At 41.0% G+C, this 23,957-nt stretch overlaps 1 protein-coding gene across 8 annotated transcripts in view; it reads left to right on the plus strand.

Annotated features, from left to right (window-relative positions):
* Positions 1 to 23,957, plus strand: part of TNRC6A (trinucleotide repeat containing adaptor 6A) — a 100,693-nt gene that overhangs the window by 18,391 nt on the left and 58,345 nt on the right. For all 8 annotated transcript variants that reach the window (XR_003965658.1, XM_030301221.1, XM_030301218.1 and 5 more), the window contains 2 exons: positions 5,438 to 5,525; positions 14,267 to 14,288. Coding sequence is in view for 7 of the 8 variants with exons in the window: in XM_030301221.1 (XP_030157081.1) it covers positions 5,438 to 5,525; positions 14,267 to 14,288 (110 nt within the window). In the remaining variant the exon portion in view is untranslated. The remainder of the gene's footprint in view (positions 1 to 5,437; positions 5,526 to 14,266; positions 14,289 to 23,957) is intronic.

Consider the following 23,957-nt stretch of genomic DNA (forward strand, 5'->3'; position numbering starts at 1 on the left):
TTTCTTTGGTACTAATTTGTAAAAGTAACGTACCTGTAATGTAACATTTCAAATTGAGATATACTTTTTTTTAAAAGTCTGTTTATTTATTTAGTTAAATAATCTCTGTACCAGTGTGGAACTTGAACTCACGACCCCAAGATCGAGTTGCATGCTCTTTCAACTGAGCCAGCCAGGAACCCCTGGGATACACTTTTTAAAAAACTTAATAATTTCCTTAGATACTTGGTCCAGTTGTGAGGTTACTCTGATGTTCCTAGTTCAGGAGGATAGTTCCTCGTGACTTTCTCTAAATTCCTATAAAGTTGTTCAAGCACATATAAACAGCTTGAAAAAAGTATGGGATAACATTGTTCACATTTTTGCAACTTGCTTTATATATTTATATGTCTACACACACACACACACACACAAAGTAACATTCCTAGGGCAGTTGGCATGCTCACTTGGTGGAGTGTTCAACGCTTGATCTTGGGATTGTGATTTTGAGCCCCACAGTGGGTGTAGGGATTACTTAAAATAATAATTAAATCTTACAAAATAAAATTTAAAAAGGACCATCCCTTCAAGTCAATAAACAAACAGAGCAACTCCTTTTCAATACAACGTGCTATGCTAACCGAGAGGATAGCCATTTCTTTGTTGATAGACCTTCAGTTTCCGTTGTGAACCTCTCAGTGAACTTTGATATGCATATGGCCTTGCATACTGTGGGTTTATTATCATCAGATACATTCTACTGAATGGGTTGGCTGTCTGGAATGTATATAACTTCAGTTGTTAAAACACCACAGTACTTTCCAGTAGTTTTCCACCAGCAATAGAAGAGAGAACCTTTTAACTCTCACTCTTGCCAGAACCAGATATTACTCTTGAACATTTTTGCCAATAAAATTAGTAAAAGAAAAAAAGATACAACGTTATAGTTTTCATCTTTTTTTATTGTTTATTTTATTTTTGAGAGAGAGAGAGAGTGTACAAACGTGGGGAGGGGCAGAGAGAGAGGGAGACACAATCCAAAACAGGCTCCAGGCTCTGAGATGTCAGCACAGAGTCCGACGCGGGGCTCAAACTCCAGAACCATGAGATCATGGCCTGAGCTAAATTCTTATACTAGCAAATGCAGGCTTGGTTCACTACTAGAAAATTCATCAATACAATTGTACCTGCCAGCAGGTCTTCTACAAAAATCTTTTGTCTTCTACAAAAATCAAATCATTAAATTCTGCCCCTGAAACCAATATTATACTATATGTTAACTAAGTAGGATTTAAATAAAAATCTGAAAAAAATAAAAAAGACAAAAATCATATAAGTGTTTCAATAGATACAGGAAAGAAACCTAACAAAATCTAGCATGCACACATGACCAAATCTCTTGGCAAACCAGAAACCTAGAACAGCCTTTTACTTTGTGAAGATCAAAATGTACTCGTTTAATATTAATGCTTGAAAATATTGTTAATATTTAATTTTTTAACGCTTACCATTCACACATGGCTCAGAAATTAAAATACTATGGAAAGGTTTGTAGTGAGATCCTTCCTCCCATCCCCCATCAGCCCAGGTCCTTCCTCTTCCTCCCCACAGCCACTGTTTGTTTCTTAGGTGTTCTTTCAGAATCATTTCGTGCACATACAGGGGAATGAGAGCACGTGTCCTCTCTCTCGCTTTTTACACGGATGATAGTGTCCTGCGTATTCTGTCGTGCTCCTGGCATTTTCCGTCATGAGTTTTTTCTAAAGGACAGACGTTTTTGCTAATTTCCGGTAGCCTTCTAGCTACCTTCCTACTTCTCTCAGCTATTGAACTCCTCTGATGTGGGACCTTACAGCCGTTCACTAGTTGTATCTTGTGTCTCCCACATCACCCTCCCACAAACATTCACGAAACAAATGCCGTCGTCGCTCTGTTAAAGATCACCAGTGCCCAGTCCCCTCTTGTTCAGACCAGTGGCTGTGCAGTCTTTATCTTTGATTTTTTTGCCATTCTTGCTCCTGATGACATAGCCATGGAAGTGTTCTTGTAAAACGTGGAAGGAAATGAGGAAAGGATTGTGGAGGCACACAGTCTGGGGAAAAGATACGCTGTAAGTAAGAAGGTCTATCACGGAACCTGTCTAAAGCCAAAGGATTTCTTCTCTGTGGCTCCTGAAAGGCACTAGCACTTTACTTTGGGAGGTTTCTTGCTGGAGAGGAAAGAGCAGGACTTTGAGAGCCTTGATTTGAATCTTGACTCTACCCTGCACTAGCGGTATGACCTTGGACCATTCATTTCTTTCTGAGCTTCAGTCTCTTCATTTATAAAAGGCTACATCTTTATCATTTTTTAACAAGTGGTAACTATAAATGGGAAAATATGCGTAAAGTGCCCAGCAGAGTCATGGACATTTTAGTCACTCCGAAGTTTGTTCTCATTCCTAGATCCAGAGCTTGCAGATTTGGGTGTCCTGCTACTAGCCTGCAAGGAATGAATGATTACTGATTGGAATGTTTTCTTTGTGGAGCATGTGTCAAGTATGATGGACCACGTAGATCAATCAGATCCATCACCCCTTCCTCCTTTTGATAGATCTGTAAAATGATAGATGTCTTAAATAAATCTCTGCTCGCATTTAAATCCTGAAAGCCAAAGTGTTTGGGCACAGGTAGGATATTTCTATATTTTTTCACGTGGCTTTCTGAAGGAGGAGGTGTGGGTCAAGTGTGGTCAGTTGGCTGTGGTGACCGTGCTGAAGAACAGAACTTTCCCCTGTGCTTAGAGTAGCAGCTGATACTGTAATACCTCCCAAGAGCTAACGTGCTGCATCTTGTAAGTACGAATGCCACCATTTGGGGCCAGAAAACACCTGCTAACCTCATCAAAAAGCCTTCAAAATGAAATTTGAGAAGAGGGACAAAATTCCGGGTAAATAGCAAAGGAGCATGCCGTGGAGTAGAATAATACTGACCTAGGACAAGGGTGGAAAGCATCTGCTCTGTAATACTTACAGGAGGACACGGAGAGCAGACGCTGGGGGTTCCTGATGTTTCTGCACAAGAAGTGTCCGTGGACTCTTGACAAAAGTAAATACAGTCGTGGTGCCGCTGAGAATTGGGGAGAGGAGCTTCTAACTAGGCATTTGAGTGCTTGCTAGAGGCACCGTGTTAAGTAAGCACTCCTCATTAAATCCTTACAAAATGTTATGAAGTAGATGTCTGCAGAAACTAATCTCCAATTTTAATGAAGACACTGAGGCTGAAGAATGTTCAGTAGTTAGAGGTAATAATCTGGTCTTAATGGGTAACATGACGGTGATGTAACTTAATTTGTTTGCTGATTTTACTTTCTCCTGTGCTGTGGCTGTCTCGATCCCCGACTTCCCCAGGGTTACAGAGAGCTTGCGCACTCTGCTTGCCTCCCAGACACGGAAGAGGCGAAAGAGTGAGTCATGGTTGTAGTTGGCATGACCCTGTGGTGCTACTCCATCAGCCACACGACAGTTCTACTTGGAACAAAACGACAACAGATTATAGCAACCGTTACACTCTTCTTCCAGCTTCTAATTGATTTTATCGGTCATGTACGCAACTTCACTAAATTACCATCTGTCATACGTAATGTCCTCATTTTGTTTTTCACTGTCTACCTGCAACTCCTCTCAGTTTCTTCCATCCACAAAGCCAGCTTAAGTTTTGTGTGATCTCACTGCACTACACCTGCAGCCCTCTTCCAGTTTCTTAGGTATTTGCTTGTCTTTCTCATCTTATCTTCTGCATCCCCACTGTCATATGCATTTCACCCTTGATCAATTATTTGCAGTTCCCCATGTCCAGCTCATGTTCCTTGAACCTTGTCTTGTCTGCCTGATATTTATAATGTCCCCTCTGGGAAGCTTCCTCAGGGCAGAGTTAGGTACTTTCTCTTTGTGTGATTTTCTTCAAGTATCTGATTTTTGGTCGCCTGTTGATATTATGGATAAAGGTTTAGGTTCTAGAATCTAGGGGGATTAATATGGGTTAACTAGAGTGAGTGTCCTCTAACTTTTCCTCCAACTTTCCTCCTTACCCAGAGGCTCCCACCTCAAACGGAAGGACGGATACTGAGTCTGTCTGAAAAGGGTGTTGATTGCCAGGATTTACTGGTGTGATGGAGAGTAGTTTCCAATAAAGAAGACTTTGATCTGGGGTCCCAAACCCCTTGCAGGAGTCCTCCCTGCCTCCTGCCAAGGTTTTGTTTCTTTGGTTTTAGATTCAAGTGCAGCTGCAGCCCGTGGCCATGTAGTCATGGGGATGGAAAGTGGAAAAGGAGGAGTGGAATGGTTATGGCTTTTCTATTCCTTAGGCAGTCTTTTTTTCCTCTGTGCCTATTCCTGCTCTCCTAGCTCTGTTGGAGCCTCTCTAGAGCTCCACCAAGGTTTGGCACATTCATCCATTCATGACGTTTCTTGTGTTTTTTCCTGGGTTGTAGCTTTCTCTGCTCTTGTTTATGTATCAGCTCTGGATAGATTTATTACTTTTTCTTCCTATCATTTCAGTAAGGCGGAGTGGAAAGAAAGAGGCAGACCCATTTCCCCAATCTATCGTTTTGAAATTCTGAACCAGGGGTTCCGTTGACAACTTTGAGCATTTGGTTTTCTTATTTTTATTTTTTATTATTTTTTTAATGTTTATTCATTTTTGAGAGAGAGAGACAGAGCATGAGCGGGGAGGGGCAGAGAGAGAGGGACACAGAATCTGAAGCAGGCTCCAGGCTCTGAGTGTCCACACAGAGCCCGATTTCAGGCTCAAACTCGTGAACTGTGAGAACCTGAGCCAAAGTCGGATGCTTAACTGAGCCACCCAGACGCCCCAGACAACTTTAAGCATTTGTGATTTTAAGAACTGAAACAAACTTATATAGTGAGTACATTATTGATTCCCATGTGTTTTATTGATAGAATTATTTGGAATGTTTATGGGATATGAAATTATTGTAAGCTGAAATACATGATCTTTTTATGAATAACTTGCGTTTAAAAAATAGTTAATGCAGCTTTTTAGAGCAAGGAAAGCCAAAGATACCCCAGATACCTGGGCAGAGAGGGTTGTGGGGAGGTCCCAGGCATTGCTGTTGGCTACTGATTGATAATTGGGGCCAGAAGCAAGGTTAACTCTGGCTCACATGATGTTTACATTCTAGAATTGGAAGGAGTAGCTTGTTTCCCAGAGTAGAATTTGCTAATTTTAGGTTGTCTTCCTTGACATGACACGAAGACAAAAGCTCTGCTACCTGAGGAAGAGTACTAAATAGTAGCTGTGGGGTTAGATTAGGTTGCAAGTTGTGTTTTATTTCATGAATGTAAAAGAATAATTTGCCATGTCTTTACTTCTAATAAGAGTGAAAATGAATCTGTATGCAACCTTATTTGTATTTCTTAATACATTTTGGGAAAGTTAATTGCAACTGTGTGGTTCAGGGATTTAGTGCAAGAAGAAGAACAGTTGATGGAAGAAAAGAAAAAGAAAAAAGACGACAAGAAAAAGAAGGAAGCTGCTCAAAAGAAGGTAGTATATATATGTATAAACTCTATATTAAGTGGTCTAAACAGATTTAAAAAGAAAGTTACTCTTATTGGATTTTTTAAGGCATTTGAATGTTTTAACTTCAGTTGAGATTCATTTTAACATTCAGTGTTTTGAATATGCATATATAGTAACTTGCCAAGTGTGTACAATTTAATGCATGGTTCTTTAACCTTGCCGATAGTGTTTTCAAAGGTAAGTGCTTTATACAGGTTTTTGTCTTTCAATTAACTCTTCCTAGGTTTTCATAAAATATTTACACCTTACTATACGTGAGAAGAGCATGGAATTTGTAGCTGCATAGAGGGCTGCATTGAAATCTGTCTCTCCCACACAGCATACCGAACGGTGTGTCCTTAAACTTCATTTAGCCTCTCTGGGCCTTAGTTTCCTTGTGTTTTGTAAAATGAGAATTTAATTAAACAAAATAACGTAATACATATAATGCACACAATTGGGAATAAAGTGTCAATTTCCTTTTCACTTTTTATTTAGTACCTGGGCTGGTTTCAAGAATTTGCTATTTACATTAAGATACTCTAAAATTAGCCTAGGACATAATTTACTGTAGATAATCTCTAGCCAGTACATTGTCAGAAACTGTAACTAAAGCAATACGAATTGCAGAAAACTAAAAGATTATGTCCATGATTATAAAGATTTTTACAAATTAATACTGAATCCTGATGACAGCTGGGCACTCCTCTCCTACTGTCTCAAGTTTTCAAGGACCTTAAAAATGTTCCAAAAGACCCAGTGAAATTACTGTTCCACCTGTCTATTCTAATGAAAATTATGACTTTAATTTGTAACCTCTACCTCTTTTGTGCCAGGCACTGTGTTACGGCTGCACAGTTATCTCTGCATTATTTATTAGGGAAAAACAGCGCACACATCTACGGTAGGTAGGGAGCTGTTGAAGCACACAGAACTGCTTCAGTCAGCCTGGAATGGGGCCGGGGAATGGGGACAATTTCTTAGAATAGAAATTAGCCCGGTGAGCGAGGAGTAGCGTAGAAAGGGATTCCAAACAGAGTCAACTCCGAGGTAAGCGTCCACAGCCTTACAGAAGTACAGGTTTTGATTGGCTGGGGTGAGACGCCAAGGGCAGAAACGTCCAAGGATGAGACTGCAGAGGGTGGTGGTAGCTGCCGACTCTTCTCTGGGTTTTGGCCATTAGGTGTTGGGGAACACAGCGAAGGCATTTTAGCAGGGTGATGCGTTTGAGAATGTTTACTTAGCGGACTTGGACTTTGGTTGGAAGAGGTGGAAACTAGAGGCTAGGGTGCTGGTGGAGGGACTGAAGGGGATATGAAGGAAGAATAACCGGTTGACTCTTAAGTGATGGAGTGCATCGTGGGAGCACTTAATCAGGTCAGGGAAATAGAAAGAAAGGGGGAATGAGAATTTCCTTCTGGAGTGATGAGCTTACAGCGTGACCGGTGAGTGCTGGAGGGGGTGGGAGGTAGAGTACAGACCACTGGAGAACTGAGAGTGAAGAGGTGAGAGGCGACTCTAGGCATTTGGGCTTTTGGTTGCTCTCAGGAGTGACTGGGAGGGATGCATTCATAAGGGTCACAGGGTTTGAAACAGGTTTCTAATACAGAGTTTTAGCATTGATGATGCCTTAGGCTTCTGTCAGAGGCCTGTTGATATAGGTTGGTCTTTACAGTGCGATCAGTCTTTAGCTCAGGATTTATTGTAGAGAAGTTGTATCCTCTGCAAGTCTGAGGTTGGGAGAAGGCTTATGAGACTCTTCTTGTTCCACGGTGTGAAGGCCATTTACTTAACGAAGAAAACTAAGAAACATCAGAGTCTTGTTGAAGAAGATGCTTAGGTGTACATTAGGTAGGATCAGTAGTTTGGCAGGTGTCTGCGTGTTGTGTTAGACCTGTTGATCCCTGCTGCTGAGGAATTCAGAAGTTAGCTGGTAAGTCGGTATGTCTGTGAAATGGCTGGAGAAGAAGCCTAAGGTATGATGGAACGAAGCATGTTTATTTAGGATTTACCTTGTTCACTGAGGAAGTTTTGAGACAGGGAGGGGGGGTCACTGGAATGATTTCTTTAAAAGTTATGCTTTTAAAATGTGCAATGTAAGTAAAAAAAAAAAAAAAATTAAGTTGTGACAAATACAAATAATGGCTCTAATTGCTGAAGTTCATCTTTAGGTTCTTTCATAACTAGATCTCTAAATCACCAAGTCAGTGTCTTTAATACATGAATAATGACCTTTGTGCCATTTGGCTTCTCATCAGATCTGAAGTGACAGCTTTTCGTATTCTTTTCCACTCCATCCCTGCCTCACCCATTCCAGTCTCTCCCCCTAACCATGTCCCACTGGAATCATCACAGAGGCTTAGCGATAATGGTGGGGGAGCATTGGTAGGGTACCCTGTGTGTCCTGTAGACACAGTAATACTAATCACTTAACACATTTAAAGAAAGTTTAATACCTCTAATAAATGTTAAGTGTAGTAGGGTAGACTGCCATTGTAAATAAGACTGTTCTTCCAGTTCCAGCCTATAACTGAATTCAAATGACACACATCGGTGAAGCGAGGACAGCTGGTATTGCTATAGGCTGTTACCAAATAGCTATTAAAAAACAAAACAGAGAAGAATCCCAAGTTGGCACATGTACAGTCCATATGAAAGAATGTGAGTCACAAGACTTTTCAGACAGGTTTCCTCAAGCTTGCTTTTTGTCTGTAGAAGGAGCCAGCAGGTGTATGCAGGTAGGTGGCAGACAGCTACATAAGCCAGGTAGGCAGGCCCATTTAGATAAATGTTGGAACATAAACTCACCACAGTAAAAACCATCTGCCTGTTTTATGTAATCTATGCAAATGTTAAAAAAAAAAAACCTATATATTTTTATTTCTGAAAAAGTCTTCAGATACTATCTGTTCTGATCCATTCATTACAAATAGAAGGAGCCCAAGCATTAAAGTGAGTTAAGTGGCCAACCATGGTTTTGTCAGGATAACAGAACTAGGAATAGGATGGGAAGCTGCTTAATCCCCCAGCTGGCACTTTTCCAGAACTAGGTGCCATGGTGTTATCTTTCATCTTTTTAATTTAATTTTTATTTTTTTTAAATATTTTTGAGAGAGAGAGTGAACCAGCAGGGGAGACAGAATCGGGGGGGGGGGGGGGGAGAGAAAGAGAAAGAATTCCAAGCAGGCTCCACTGACTGTGGAGCCTGACACAGGGCTCCATCCCACCACCCTGGGATCATGACCTGAACTAAGTGAAGAGTTGGACCCCCAACCATGCCACCCATGTGCCCCTATCCTTTTTACTTTTTAAAGATTTTATTTTCAAGTAATCTTTACACCCCATGTGGGGCTTGAACTCTGAGATCCAGAGTCACAGGCTCTTCCGACTGAGCCAGCCAGGCATCTGTATCCTTCATACTTCTTGCTCCCCCCCACCCCCGGCCCCCAACCTAAAGGTGAACTTTAAAGCTGCAAATAATATATTGTGATAATCTCTGTAAGGCATTTAACAGGCCTGTATGCCATGCATACAGAAACAGTCCCTAATAGTCACTGTAGTATTTTTAAGGAATTCTGATCACAGGTTATTTTCTATTTTTAAAATTTTTTTAAATTTTCCTTAATTTAACATTTTTTTAATGTTTATTCATTTTTGAGAGAGACAGAGCATGAGCAGAGGAAGGGCAGAGAGAGAGACACACAATCCGAAGCAGGCACTGCACTATCAGTGCGGAGTCTGATGCAAGGCTTGAACCCACAAACTGAGATCCTGTCTTGAGCTGAAACCAAGAGTTGGATGCTTAGCCGACTGAGCCACCCAGGTGCCCTGGTTATTTTCTATTTTAAATTTAAAAAAACAAAAAACAAGAAAAAAAACCAGTGACCTAACTCATTATATAAATTATTCGACACCAACATGGCTCACCGTAATATTTTTACTATGGTAGTTTCTAAAATTTTATCTTCTTCAATATAAATTTAAGTATTTCACTTCCTCTTAAAGAAATGTTACACAAAGATTACATGCTTCTTATATTTCAGCCTCAGTACATCTCTCACAATGAAGATCCATGTCTGGGTGTCTTTATTTTTAATTTTGTTTTTTGAAAATATTTCTATTTCATATCTAAGAATCATGGCTGTTTACTTATCTTTTAATTCTAAGGCTTAGGAAATAATTGGATATTCCACGGGAATGTAGTTTGGGCAGTAGGCAGGCTCAGAATGGAGTCACTCAAGCAATTAAAAGGCGGGGGGGGGGGGGGCAACCGTGGTAGCAGTAGGTTGGATTTATCTCCAGGTTTTGTTTTTAGAAGAAATTTCTAGAAGGAATCTTTTTTTTTTTTTTTTTTTTTAACGTTTATTTATTTTTGGGACAGAGAGAGACAGAGCATGAACGGGGGAGGGGCAGAGAGAGAGGGAGACACAGAATCAGAAACAGGCTCCAGGCTCCGAGCCATCAGCCCAGAGCCTGACGCGGGGCTCGAACTCACGGACCGCGAGATCGTGACCTGGCTGAAGTCGGACGCTTAACCGACTGCGCCACCCAGGCGCCCCTCTAGAAGGAATCTTGAGAGAAATGTAGGGAGGAGGGAAAAGGAGGTTGAGAAATAGGTTAATTATAGAGGGATAATTTGGTATAACCTTTAAGCATGTAATTGTAGTTCCTAGAAAGCACTTAAGAATTGAGGGGCCGGAGGGAAGCAACAGTACAAATTGGGACCTTTTACTGCTGAGATTGTTTTAAAGCCTGTTGAACACAGACCGTTGAATATTTTTGTTACTGTGTTAAGAGCTGTGAGGATTTTTCTAGGCTTTGTGGATTTAAATGTACTCAGTTTGAATTTAAGCGGGACTTACATCATAGAAAACTTCCAATTTTCATTCCCCTTTTTTGGAGATTTAAGTATTAATCGCCATGTCTCCTGAAGACCATTTTGTTCTGAGACTAGGGATCATGTTCAGCAGTGTAAGTAACATTTTCTCAGCAGCCTGGGCAGTAACATAAGCAGGCCTGGAGTGCTGCAGTCATCCAGGGCGGTCAGGTGTTCTCTTCCAGTCCTGCCTGTTTCACCTTGCTGGTCTCCAGTCTTTTTTTTTTTTTTTTTTTAAACACTTTGGGGGTGCCTGGGTGGCTCAGTCGGTTGAGCGCCTGACTGTGGCTCAGGTCACGATCTCACGGTTCGTGGGTTCGAGCCCTGCGTCGGGCTCTGTGCTGACAGCTCAGAGCCTGGAGCCTACTTCAGATTCTGTGTCTCCCCCTCTCTCTGCCTCTTCCTTGCTCACAGTTTGTCTTGCTCTCTCTCTCAAAAATAAATAAAAACATTAAAAAAAATTTTTTAAAAAGCCACTTTGTATGCATCTAGCCTTGAAGGCTAGACTGAGTGCTGCTTGCTAAGAAATCCTAGAAAAGTTTTCTGAGCCCTAATTATCTCATTTAAAATAGGCGATTTCAAGCATCAGTTCTTTATTCCTAAGGTTCCTTTTTGTTTTTTTAAGATTTTATTTTATGTTTGTGTTTATTTCTGAGAGAGAGAGAGAACAGGGGAGGAGGGGCAGAGACAGGGAGAATCCGAAGCAGGCTCCACACTGTCAGATCAGTGCCCGATGTGGGGCTCTAACTCACCAATTGTGAGATGGTGACCTGAGCTGAAGTTGGAGGCTTAACCATCTGAGCCACCCAGGCGCCCCTAAGGGTTAAGTAATCCCTACATCCAACGTGGGGCTCAGACTCATAACCCCGAGACGAAGAGTCACATGTTCCAATGACTGAGCCAGCCAGGTGCCCCCCTAACGTTAGTTTCTAATACCTGGCACTGTATTAGATACTGTAGATGATTAAGAGAAAATAAACAGGGACTTGGGAACCTGGAGTGTTTGAGTTGGGCCTTTTCCCAGCATGAAAGGATTGAGCCACTGCCACCGGCAGTGCCACCGGCAGGTGTGGCTGGTGACGGGCGGGCGGCGACAGCAGCAGCTGCTAATACCTACTGAAAGCTTCCTGCCTGCGAGGCACTGTCCTAAGCTCTTTTTTCCCCTCTGAGCTCTTCATGAATTAGATCCTTTTAGTCTCACAACAGCTCTGGGGTAGGTGTTTTTGTTCTGCCCTTATAGATGAGGAAACTGAGCTTTACGGAAGCTAATTAATTTTGATCCAGGTCACATAGTGTTAAGTGGTGGAACCAGGATTGAGAGTCTGGCTTCAGACACTGAGCTCTTAGCCGCTCAAGTCTGCTTAGGGATCCAGGGGTGGGGACAACTGGTGCAGAGCCTGACAGAAACAGAGAGCCTGGCGTGTGGTGTGTCTGCCACCTGTCCGATACCTTTATGAAGTGAGGCAGTTGAGGTGATTGCTTGTCGAATCACAGTTCACGTTTGTTTTTTGAAGTAAGCTCTACGCCCAACGTGGGACTCAAACTCACAGCCCTGAGATCAAGAGTCCTGTGCTGTACCGACTGAGCCAGCCAGGTGCTCCTGTTTTTGTGTTTTTAAGGGAAAAATATTCAATATGGAAGTAATTTTGCTTCTAGATTTGACAGAAGCCTTTAATTCTGTCCTACAGTGATACCTCACATTTGAATGGTGTTGTAAAAAAAAATCTTTTATATTGTACTTGAGCCTCATAATAGCCCTGAAAGGTAGGCAGTCCAGTCTCCCCTGCCCTCCTCCCCCACCCCATTTCAAGAATTAGGAAACCGAGGCCCAGAGGGTTTAAATGACAAGGTCATGTAAAAGTAAAAAAGAAATGTTGAAGTTAATTTTAATATATTTTATGTAACCAAATATATCCAAAATATGACTGTTATTAATGAGATATTTTTACCTTTTTTAAATACTAAAAAATAGAAATCTGGTATTTTACACATCGGTTTGGACTAGCTTTATTTCACGGGTCAGCCACATGTGGACAGTGGCTACCATTTTGAACAGTGCAGACAACTCTTAAAATTACTGATCCCATTTGGGAAATTCTCTTTTTAATAGTCTGAGTAATACGCTAGGTCCCTGGACCACATGTGAGTTCAGTTTCCTCCTAATCTGTTAGGCGCTCTTGGGTTCTATTATTCCCGTCCCTTTACTGTGGTAGTCAGCGTCCTGATGGGCAGACACCTTTGGATGTCTTCTTGGTGCCTTCTCTGTAGATGACAGAATGCTGAATGAGGTTGGCTGTTCTGAAGCAACTTGGAGTCGTTTTTCCGGAGGAGTTGGAGAGTATACATCCTTTATGTTAAGGCCTACAAGAGCAACGCTGGCTGTCCATCTTGGGATTTAGTAATGTGGTCGTGGCTTCTGTAACTTAGTTTCCTTTGGAAGTAAACTGTGGAAGAGACCAGGAGAGTTTTTTGGGTTTTTTTTTTTTTAAGTTTAGGATGTAAAATAATTTTTGTGCTATAATGTTTTGGCTTCAGAAAATTAGGTATCTTATTGTTTGACACGGTACGGTACTTGTCATAAACTATTCATATACCAAGTTCTCTCTAATAAGACTGTTTTTCTACCATCAAATTTTAAAACAGTGTCTCCAGAAATAAAGGGTTCAAGCTAGTTGACTGGTCTTTTGCCATTGTCCTTCCATCGGTTTTTTGTTTTTTGTTTTTTGTTTTTTGTTTTTTTAATTTTTGATCCATGTAGAGTAAAAGATGGGCCTCCATTATTTGCCACAGCAATAGTGCTCTAAAGCTTGGTAAAGTAGCTCACTGGCCACACTGACTCTGCCTCTCCAGGGGAAGATTGTTCAGTGTGGCTTCAGGAGTAGGGTAATTGCCATATAGTCCTTTACCACCTAGTTCTATAATGATCTAATTCAAAAAATGATATTTTTAATGACAGTACTTTCATATGACTAAGCAAAATTATCATGCCCCATGGCACTTAAGGAAAGCCTTGTCTTTATTTTGGAAGAATTCCTGGTTCTTCAGCTACTAATTATTTGGTCTTTCCTCACCTCCCTGCCTCTCCTCGTGTCTTTTATTTTTAGGACTCCCATGCAATTGGTCTTAATAAAAAAGTTGATTTTCACTTGTGGCCTCTGTCTGTAATCACTTCTTTCTTTTGGGGGCCCTTGAAGTTGGAGTCACAAGCCCTTGCTCCTCATGAGGAGACCTCAGGGTGTGCGATGGGGCAGGCACGGAAAGGCAGGCTTTGTGGCAGTTCAGCTTCTGAACACAGTGATCTTACTGAATCGTCGGGTGTGTCAGAAGCGACAGATATGTTTGATATATTTTCTCCCACTAAGAAATACTTAAAAGTTAACCATGTTTAACCTAACTTCAGCTTTTCTTCCAGAAAACTTAATCCATCTTTTATCATTTGAAAGAAGAATTTTTGAAGCCATTTAAACATACGCAAAATTCAGTAGATCCACGAAATGTTAAAGGTGACAAGTTACATAAAAATCATTTAAAAACTAAATAATGAGAACAGTGCAGTCCCTTTTTTTTTTTATTTACTATCATACAATGATGTCTTCTCTGCTATGTATCTAAAAGAAACATTTCAAAATTTTTTATTACTAAACATTGTGTCAGAGACAATGGGGCACATCTGTGGGAAAAGCATGCTTTCTTTGCATATCTTTTCCTATGCAGTTCATCTGAGTGACAAATTCCTTAATAAAAGTGTATATGTCTTATGTAATAGTAATATATGAACATTTTATCATAACAATCCATTTCTTTCAGTTTCATATTTACATTGTTTTTTGTTTGTTTGTTTTTATTTTAGGCCACTGAACAAAAAATCAAAGGTACGTTGTTTAAAGCTATTTTTATCCTTTTTTTTTTTCATAAAGGTTGTTGATATGCATTTTTATTAACCCCCAGGATGGGAGAGTGAAGAGCATGAAAGAAGAGAGGGGTGGGGACAGACTTCTTCAGTGACGTCCTTTGGGGTTAATGGTTACTGTGGTGTAGATTGCCACTTTTAAAATATACTGCCTCAAGACCTACCTTACAACTGTCTCCTAGGTTGAACACCACTTCCTAACATACTCCCTGGATTTGAGTCTTTGAGCACATGTACCTTCCCTTCAGTTTTCCATTTAAAAGTCTTCTTATCTGGGGTTACCTCTGAGACTCTTGCCTCGTCTCTTGCTTTATTCCTTGGTCTCTGTATACAGTTGTCCCCAACTCCTTCCTAGAGGCAGACAATGATGCCCGCTCTCTATTTAATTACTAAGAATAGTGGATTGCTAACCTCATGGTTATTTTGCTGGGTTGAACAGCTCCCGGTACATGTCAAGCAAAAGCCTTCGGGGTGGTAAGGAGGCAGGATGCTAATTCCTCTCAGATCCTGAATCAGGAATTTTTTGCCCTCCCAGGAGTTGACTGCCTGGTAATGAAAGGTGTAGGGCTCTCAGATGCTGAACTTGTTAGGTTTGAAGATTCTGAGTTTTTACTTTTAGCTGTATCAGAAGTATGTCCTCTACATTTGGTTGAGATACGCAGCCAGTACCTCCTGTTTTTATTTGAGGTCAGCGTTCGTTAAGGTAATGTTTATTAGGAGCGAGTGTGTAAGAGTGAATAAGAACAGTCTTAGCTTACATTTTACTGGAGAAAGTGGCAGTAGAAGGACACACCTATACATACGATAGTATGAGGTGATTTGCTTCAAGTAAAAATGTTGATGTTGTCCTGGATGCAGAGGAGTGACAGTTAGCTTCTTTAACACAGGACAGGAAGGCGCAGGGAGGAGGCGGGGGGTGGGGTGCGGGTAAGGAAAATCTCCTTGGGGTGATGGATCTTAAAAGATAACAGCCAAACCCAAGAAAGAAGGAAATGACAGAGGGGATCAGCATGATTGAAGGTACAGAGACAAGAAATAATGTGATGATACTGGCAGTGGATATCCCTAGAGCACCAAATACCCAGCAGTAAGTAGGTAGAGGGTAGAAGGGTTTTTCTGAAGGGATAGGCAGGAGTTAGGTCAATGGAGGCCTTACATGCTCTGTGGACCCAGGAGCCTGGACGTGCGTTTTATAGACAGGAGCCATGGAAGAGTTTAAGCAGAAGAGTGACATGGTTTGTTTTTTTGTTCTTTTTTGAAAGCTGTCAGTCATTGTGCATGGAAAGGCTTGGCTGGAAGATGGAGCTAAGAGAAGCAAGGTGCTTTGGGCAGAGGAAGCAGGTGGACAAGAAGAGGGAGTATTCAGAGAATAAGTGTGGGAGTGTTGGGGGAAGTGACAGAATATAGACCTGGAGGTAGGGGGAAATCGTAGGGCTTCCTGCTGGTTAGAGAGTGGAGAGCCAGCCCTGGCAACGTGTGGAATGGTTGAATCACTGTATTATGTACACCGAAAGCTAACATAACACTGTGTGTTAACGGTACTGGAATTAAAGTAAAAATAAGTAAGCTACTGATTTGAGTCTTAAAAAAGAGAGAGTGGAGAGCCAGCAAAGATCACGGTCATAAGCTATGCTTCAGGAATGTTTCTTTGTCAGTGGTGTCTAGTGTCCCCAATAGAAACAGTACCAGGGAGGGAAGAGGAGGAGCACACAGGGTAAAGACGAGTTGAACTGAGGTCTTGGCAGCAGGGGTAGAAGATGGATGAAAGATGTGTGAGGTATAGAATTTGTAGGATTGCAGCTGGCGAGATCAAGGGGGAATTGAGGGTGACATTGTGGCTTTGAACCTGGATATGTGAGAAAGTTACAGGGGTGTGGAATGATACAGGGGGGTGAGCATTTCCAAATTAATGTAGTAGGAACATGACCAAATTCATCTTCTTCACGCTCTGCTTTCCTCACACCCCTTCCCTCTGTAGGGATGTTACGTTGTCCCTTTGCCCTGCTTCAAGGCCAGACTTCTCTGCTTGGCTTTCAAGGCCCTCTTTGATCTGACCTCCCATGATCTAACCAGGCTGTTTGCCCCTCACTCCTTTATACTTGGCAGAGCATTCTTCTCTCTTTCATGTTCATCCCTGTTTCTTTTTGATCCAACTCCTCAGCCAAGGAGGCCCTTTCAATGTTTCCAGACTCTCAGAGCTCATCGCCCGCCAGATCGCTCCAGTGGCCATTGGTCCTCCCTTCCCGATTTCTTAGGCTGTTATGACGTATCTTACGTTTGGGGCACATGGTTATAGTCCATCTTAGATTTTTGCCTGGCCCATGGGTGTACATCTATACTTAAAATATGAATATATTTGAATCTTTTAGATTTTAGACTTTGCACAATTCTGAGAATGTTAGGCTATGAAACTCTTCAAGGTACATTATGTTGTTTTGCCAGCGTTTTACTCGTTTTACCCTTCTTCTGATGGCATCTCCCTTCATAATTGGTCACGATTATTCTCGTTTATGAAAATGTATTGTTTATATTTGTGCTGTGTATAATATCTGTGAGGTGTTTGTGATTTGGAATTCGTGGTGTTTAGAGATTACACACTGGAGGCTTGTGAGACAGGTTTGGCACACACAGTTGTTATTGTTTATTAAACTTTTGATTTTGGAATAATTGATGCTATATAGAAAAGTTGAAAAGGTAGTAGAGTTCCCATATGCACCCCACCCAGTTTTTCCATGATTCACATCTTGTATTTCTGTGACACCTTTGTCAAAACTAAGAAACTGATGTGGGTATTAACGGAACTCTAGACTTTATTGAGATTTCACTGTTTCTTCCATTAACTTCTTTCTCTTCTAAGATCCTGTGCAAAATACACAAATGCATTTAGTTGTCCTGTCTCCTCAGTCTCCTCTGGTCTCCACACAGTATTTTTAAATTTTTTTTTTTTTTTTCAACGTTTATTTATTTTTGGGACAGAGAGAGACAGAGCATGAATGGGGGAGGGGCAGAGAGAGAGGGAGACACAGAATCGGAAACAGGCTCCAGGCTCTGAGCCATCAGCCCAGAGCCTGACGTGGGGCTCGAACTCACGGACCGCGAGATCGTGACCTGGCTGAAGTCGGACGCTTAACCAACTGCGCCACCCAGGCGCCCCTCCACACAGTATTTTTATTATCCTTTAAAATTTTGATTGCCAACCTTTAAAAATCAGGAGAATCCACATAATCCAGAATATACTGTCAGCAGCATTTTTTATCTTTCCATATTAGAGTCTGTATCAGGCCCAGGTTGAGTTATTTGTGGCTATCACATACTTGACAGAAATGTGACAGAGGGCTGTGGGGCAGAAAGCTGTGACCAAGGAACTGAATTTTAAATTTGATTAGGTCGCATAGCTCTAGAGCCTTCTTGATTGTCAATTATCAAGATCTTAGTGTTCAGACTGAGCATTACCAGTTTGGCTGTAGCACCCTCTAGAGAGTTCTGACTTTAACGAGCTGTTCTTTCTAAGGCTACTGCCATTTCTGGTTAAATAACACTCATGTTGCTTTCACCCTGTGGTAAGACCGTTTATATAAAAGTTGGGTTTTTGTAAAGTATCATAAATTAAATTCTTGACCAGCTTTGTTACATGAAGACAAGTAGGTGTTTATTTCTGGGTGCAGTGGATTCATAACTCATCGGATAAAAATGTGAGCCAACATAATGCGAGACATAATGAAATTCTTGAAAGTTTTATTCTCACCTTGTGACTTGAACTTTTTTGAAAAACTGTAAGGAGCATGAATATTTGAATGAATATTTGAAATGTCTTTTAAAAATATGTATGAGTTTCTCCTTCAAACAACAAGGGAGTCAAATGCTGAAAAATTTAGGGTGAGGTATGCGAATAGATGGATAAGTTTTAAGAATGCCCTGTGGCCTACATAATGTGAAGTTAGGGAAGGAGTTAATATTTCCCTGTTTCACAACACCCTTGGGAACTTGAGTAAGAAAAGTAATTTTTTAAAAGCAGCTTTTCAGCTCTGACACTGGCTTGTTTTGAAAACATGCTGATTATATATTCCTTGTAAAAGAATAAACACTGTTAATTTTTGACAGCTAACCTCTCCTCCTCCCTCCCTCCTCCTCCCTTTCCCTCCCCTCCCCTCCCCTCTCCTCCTCCTCCTCCTCCTCCTCCTCCTCCTCCTCCTCCTCCTCCTCCTTCTCCTTCTTTTCTGTCTCTCTCACCAGTGCTTTCTTCAGGTGATTTTTATAAGCAAGTTATATTCCAGAGAGTAACAAACCTCAGAGCTCTGAAAAGGAGATGAAGGGAGGCTGGGATGGAAGCAGTAATGGAAAATAGTAGATAATGATTTTTTTGTTTGCTGGTGTTCACATAGGGAAGCATAGTTTATTGCTGCTGTTCTCTTTCTGGATTAACTAAAAACTCTTAATGAAAATTGGATCAACATTTAAAACACACTTTTGTTCCTTGCCACATTTGGAAGCCTTTGTTCTTGCTCAGTCTCTTCCCCCCCCCCACCCCTTCTTACTCAATTCTAGCCTTAGAGGATTTTTTTTTTTAAATCAAACACAATTTCATTGCTTAACTTCATTGCTCCTAGAGAATGATCAAAATATTCAAGACCTATTAAATTGACTACATGTCAAGTCATATTGGAGACACCATAATAGCTAAGTTGGAGCACCTACTGTGTGTCAGGCACTGCTTTATATTTACTTCATTTAACCAAGGGAAATATTCTGAATATTTAATCACTTATAATGAGTGGTCACCAGTGATTCAGAACACATACTGGAGCAGTGTCCTAAAAGCTTCATGTGCTAAGAGTAATCTTTAGCTATTGAATTTGGGGAGATGTGTGGGACCCAGGGGAGGGGCCAGGGTAGCAGGCTGGGAACTCTGAGTCTTTGTGAAGTAGGATGTTGAAAAACTAATATGGGAGTAGGGCTTTATCAGTGTGTGTGCACAATGTTAAGTCTGCATTTACTCCCTTCAGCAGCCCTATGAAAGTAGATAGTATTGTCACCGCTTAGAAGTGAAATTGAGGCCAAGAAAAGTAACTTACCTATTGGTTATGCAGCTGTTGAGTGCTGAGCCAGGATTTGAGGACTGACTCTACTGGGCTCTACTGCTGCTTTTTCTTTGAAAACAGCCCTGTATTTACATGGGAGACAAAACAGGAAGGCTACGCTATTGCCCATGCTTTAATATTATTCAGTGAATAAACCAAATAAATGCATGTTTTAATGTTTATTTTTTTTTATTTTTTATTTTTGAGGAGGGGAGAGAGAACAAGTGAGGGAGGGGCAGAGAGAGAGGGAGACATGGAATCTGAAGCAGGCTCCAGGCTCCAGGCTCCAGGCTCCAGGCCGTCAGCACAGAGCCTGGCGCGGGGCTCGAACTCATGAACCGGGAGATTGTGACCTGAGCCCAAGTCAGATGCTTAACCAGCTGAGCCACCCAGGTGCCCCTTAAGTTTATTTATTTATTTTTGAGAGACAGAGAGAGAGAGCGAGCGTGAGCGCGATTAGGGGAGAGGCAGAGAGAGAGGGAGAGAGAGAATCCCAAGCAGGCTCCAGGCCCCGAGCTGTCAGCCCAGACCCCATTGCAGGGTTCAAACCCACCAACTGTGAGATCATGACCTGAGCTGAAGTTGGATGCTTAACCGACTGAGCCACACAGGCACCCCTAAAGCATGTTTTGAAAATATTCCAGAGAGATCTTTTAACAGGTTTTTATGGTATTTCCCTGAGCACAGAGAAATAAATAAAAACTTGTTATCACCAGCATAATTTCATGAATCGGGAAGGATCTGACAATTGCAGTGTATAAAGTGGTTGGCTTTTCAAGAATCACTAGAGAAAGCTCTGAAATTGTTTACTTCATCTCTGTTGATGAAAAAGAATGGGAGTTTTGAGGACCAAGTAAGAAGCGAATTTTCTAAAAGCTTTCACCGTGTGTCAGACTTCCACACAGTGAAAATGAATGAATCCCTTTTTGGTACAAAACCTGACTTCTAATTAAGCTTGGAATGCCTTGCTCCAGCTCCTTAATTAAGGAGGATGTAAAGAGACTCTGACCAAAAAACCGCAGAGCCTCCATGTCACGCACTCTTCAGAAGGATGGAGAAGTATATTCTGAAGAGTCCCTTCTTTTTAGTATGCTCTTTGGTGAAGCTGACACAGTTTAGCTTTGGGAATATGATGGAAATGACTCAATTTCAGCCCAAGGAAGAAAAGTGTGTAATTTGTTCCCTTCTCATTAATAAATAAAGCACTTCTTTGCTTTTTCTTTTAATCGTCACTGCCAGTGTCAGCTATGTTTCACAACCTTTGGGAAACAAAGATAAATGTAAAATAATTGTGTGGTAACCCATTTTCCCAAAGTTAGGATCCATAAATGTCATTGTTTTGTTGTTGTTGTTGTTGTTGTTCATTTAACATTCATGAAGTATTTATTGTGTCTGATCCCGTCTCGTGTACTGTTGTCAGTGTTGTTCATGACAAAACCAACTCCAAGTCCTTGTCCCCCACTGTGTTCCCATTCTCATCTTTGTGTTAGTGCAGATATAGGTAAATATATTTATATTTAGGTAAATATATTTACCTGTGGTCTCGGCTTATTCCTTCATAAGGTCTTAAGTTTTTCAGTCACAGTCCTGTGATATTGAAATTCAGGAACTTGGTGGCTTGGTCAAGAATTCCTGTGCTGCATAGATTTTCAGAGGAGAAGCTGAGACCCAAAAAGATGTGACTCAAAGTGTGTTGCCTGACCTGATCACATAGTGGGTCACGTGGAAATGGTATTGGTGGGGCTGTTAAGGTAAACAGCAGTGGCCACCCCCCAGCTGAGGCTGACAGTCCCAGAGAGTCTGGTTGTGCAGCCGCTGAGGTGCTCCTCCCCTCAGCACACCTGTGACTCTTTGTCACACAGTTTGGGAAGTTCTGTTAGAATTGGGGCTTTCATGCAGTGTCCCCCCCCCCCCCCCACACACACATAGTATAATGTAGAAACACGACTTCTATGTTATAGGCAGGTATTAAGTCATAGAGACAGACCAGGTTCTGATCCCAGATGTGCCATCTTGGTAACTTTTTGAAGGCAAATATGTGCTGACCTCTTTGAAGGAGAAGCAGGTTTCCTGTTGGTGAAGAATTTACTAATGGCAAAGGTGTTTCTTCTCATGGGAGGTGTCTTTGAGCTTTGTAAGTAACTCTTTTTGTAGCTCTGCACTAACTGGAAAGGGAAAATTCTGCTTCCCAGGGAAATAGTAAAATTACTCTGTTTAGGTATATCAAAGCCACCATTTTTCCTTTCCTCCTGTTGAGAAAGAGAAATGAATTATATATGTTTATACATGTAAATCTACATTTATGTGATCAATGAGGTAATGACACTTAAGGACCCCTTTTTTGCTTGTAAGGTAAGGAACATTTTATTTCTAGCCAACGTAGGTATGTTTGCTTATAAATGCCAGTAAATTATTAAAATAAGTAGAAATGAAAGATTTTTGTAACTTTAGAGATCTGTGATGAGGCTGGGGCAGGACAAAGACAGGAAATAGGAGAGAAGCAGAGATCCGTGCAGTCAGCAGGCAAACTGTTGTTGGAAAGTAGATTCAGTGGCCAATGATCCCATAGTTGTTGGGGAGCTTGTGGGAGTATCCTGAGGTTGTGTCCTACCCTGAGATTCTGCCTTGGCAACAGTTAGGTCTTCAGTTTCAAAGGAAACAAACCCGGAGTCCTCTGGTTTAAATTTTTGAGAAGTCAGGAGAGATTAGCAAGAATAGCTTTATCAGCTATGACCAGGTAAGAGAAAGCTCCAGACTAGCAAATAACACAGCATGGGTCGTCATTTCCACTTTTATGTTCTTCATTTAGTTCTAATAAGAGTAGTAGCTGTGTTTCAGAATGCGTACTGAGTGCGAGCACGCTCAGTGTTGTAGTCTTAGTGAAAACTCACTTAATAAAATCGTGCATAAAGACAGCATTTGGCCTGAAGCAGAAAGTATTGAATCTTCTACTGAAGATGATAATCTTGGAATTCTAGTGTAAACACAGCATAGTGTTAAAAGTCCAGGCTTCTGAGTCAGATAGCATTCGATTTGAATATCGCCTTTGTATTCTTATTTCTGTGACCTTGGGCACGTTTCTCAACCCCTGAGCCTCAGTTTGACTTGGTTAAAAAGAGATAATCCAGGCTACTTGATATTGTGGAAATGAAATAATATAGAACATAAATCACTGGGCCAGAGGTTAGTAAATGCTAAATATAGACATCTTATGATAGAAATTTTTGATTTGCAGCTTTTAGAGTGGCTAAGCCCTAATCAGTGATTTCTGTATTTTCAGAGAGTTTGATTTTGCTCTTATAAGTAAGAGGAAACTTACTTTATACTAGGAGAAACATTGGTTTGGGGGTCCAGTTTGGTTTCACATTTCAGCTCTGCCATTTAGTAGATGTTGGATCATGGGCAGCCTTCTTCTAAGCCTTAGTTGCCTCATCTGTAAAAATGGAAATACTATTTCAAGTTTATAGAATCCTGAAGATAGATACCAGCTATATTGTCTGGCATCCAGCTGATACTTGGTAAGTTTTAATTACCACCACTGTGGTTGTGCAGTGTCCTGGCAGTCTCAGTCTCCAGAAACCACATACAGTGTCCAGATCAGTTCAGGGCTTTCCCTCACCCAGACGATGATTTGCTTTTTCCTCTCGCTAAAGTAGGGCCCAACCCAGCTTGGGTGAATCACAGGGCAGCGTCTCTGCCATAGTGCAAGGAGTATGTCTTGCAGCATGAAAATGGGGCATAGCATCTTTATAAATATGGCAGGCCAAAATTGGTATTTTTTTGCTTTGATTTACATTTGTTTACTGGTAAAATGGAATATCATGTTTAATCACTTGTACTTTTTTCATTCTATGAATTACCCATTCTTGTTTGTAACCCATTCACCCCTTGGGCCTAGAGCTTTTGTTATCAGCTTGCACAAGCTGTTTGTGTAATACACTTATTAGCATTCTGTCTGATATATTTGATGGAAATATTTCCAACATTACAGACTATGTCATATGTTTGAAGTTGTTCTGAGGATGAGATACCAGACAAAAATATCTAAATTTTGCCCAATACTAGATCCCATAAGGGGGTATATGTATGCAGAGGATGTAAAAATATATAGTCAGAAGAAGAAAAGCAAAATTAAATAACTTTTATACTCTTAGCTTGAACTCTGGCCCTAAATTCTAGTGGCTCTGTTGAATATTTCCCTATGTTAGCTTTAGGGGCCTTAAACCAAAACAGTACCTCTTTTCCCTCCCTCTGTTAGGGAAAATTGGGGTAGGCAGTGGGAGGGGAGAGAGAATGGATCCCTTTAACGTATTCCAAAGGACAAATATTTTTCCAGTTTGCCTTTTAATTTGGAATAAACACACACCCTTGAAAAAATAAGTTGCACTGCATAATTTCATTGGGTTAAACTTAACAATCTTTTACTTTTTGATTACTTGACTTTTATAAAGCCTGCTGTTTATCCAGATTTAGAAAAAAATTTGCTTCTTTTCTAAAAGCTTTTAAAAATGCCAGCACTTTATGACATTATTAACTGATTTATCTGAACTTTA

Source organism: Lynx canadensis, chromosome E3, assembly GCF_007474595.2.
Source record: "Lynx canadensis isolate LIC74 chromosome E3, mLynCan4.pri.v2, whole genome shotgun sequence".
NCBI lineage: Eukaryota > Metazoa > Chordata > Mammalia > Carnivora > Felidae > Lynx > Lynx canadensis.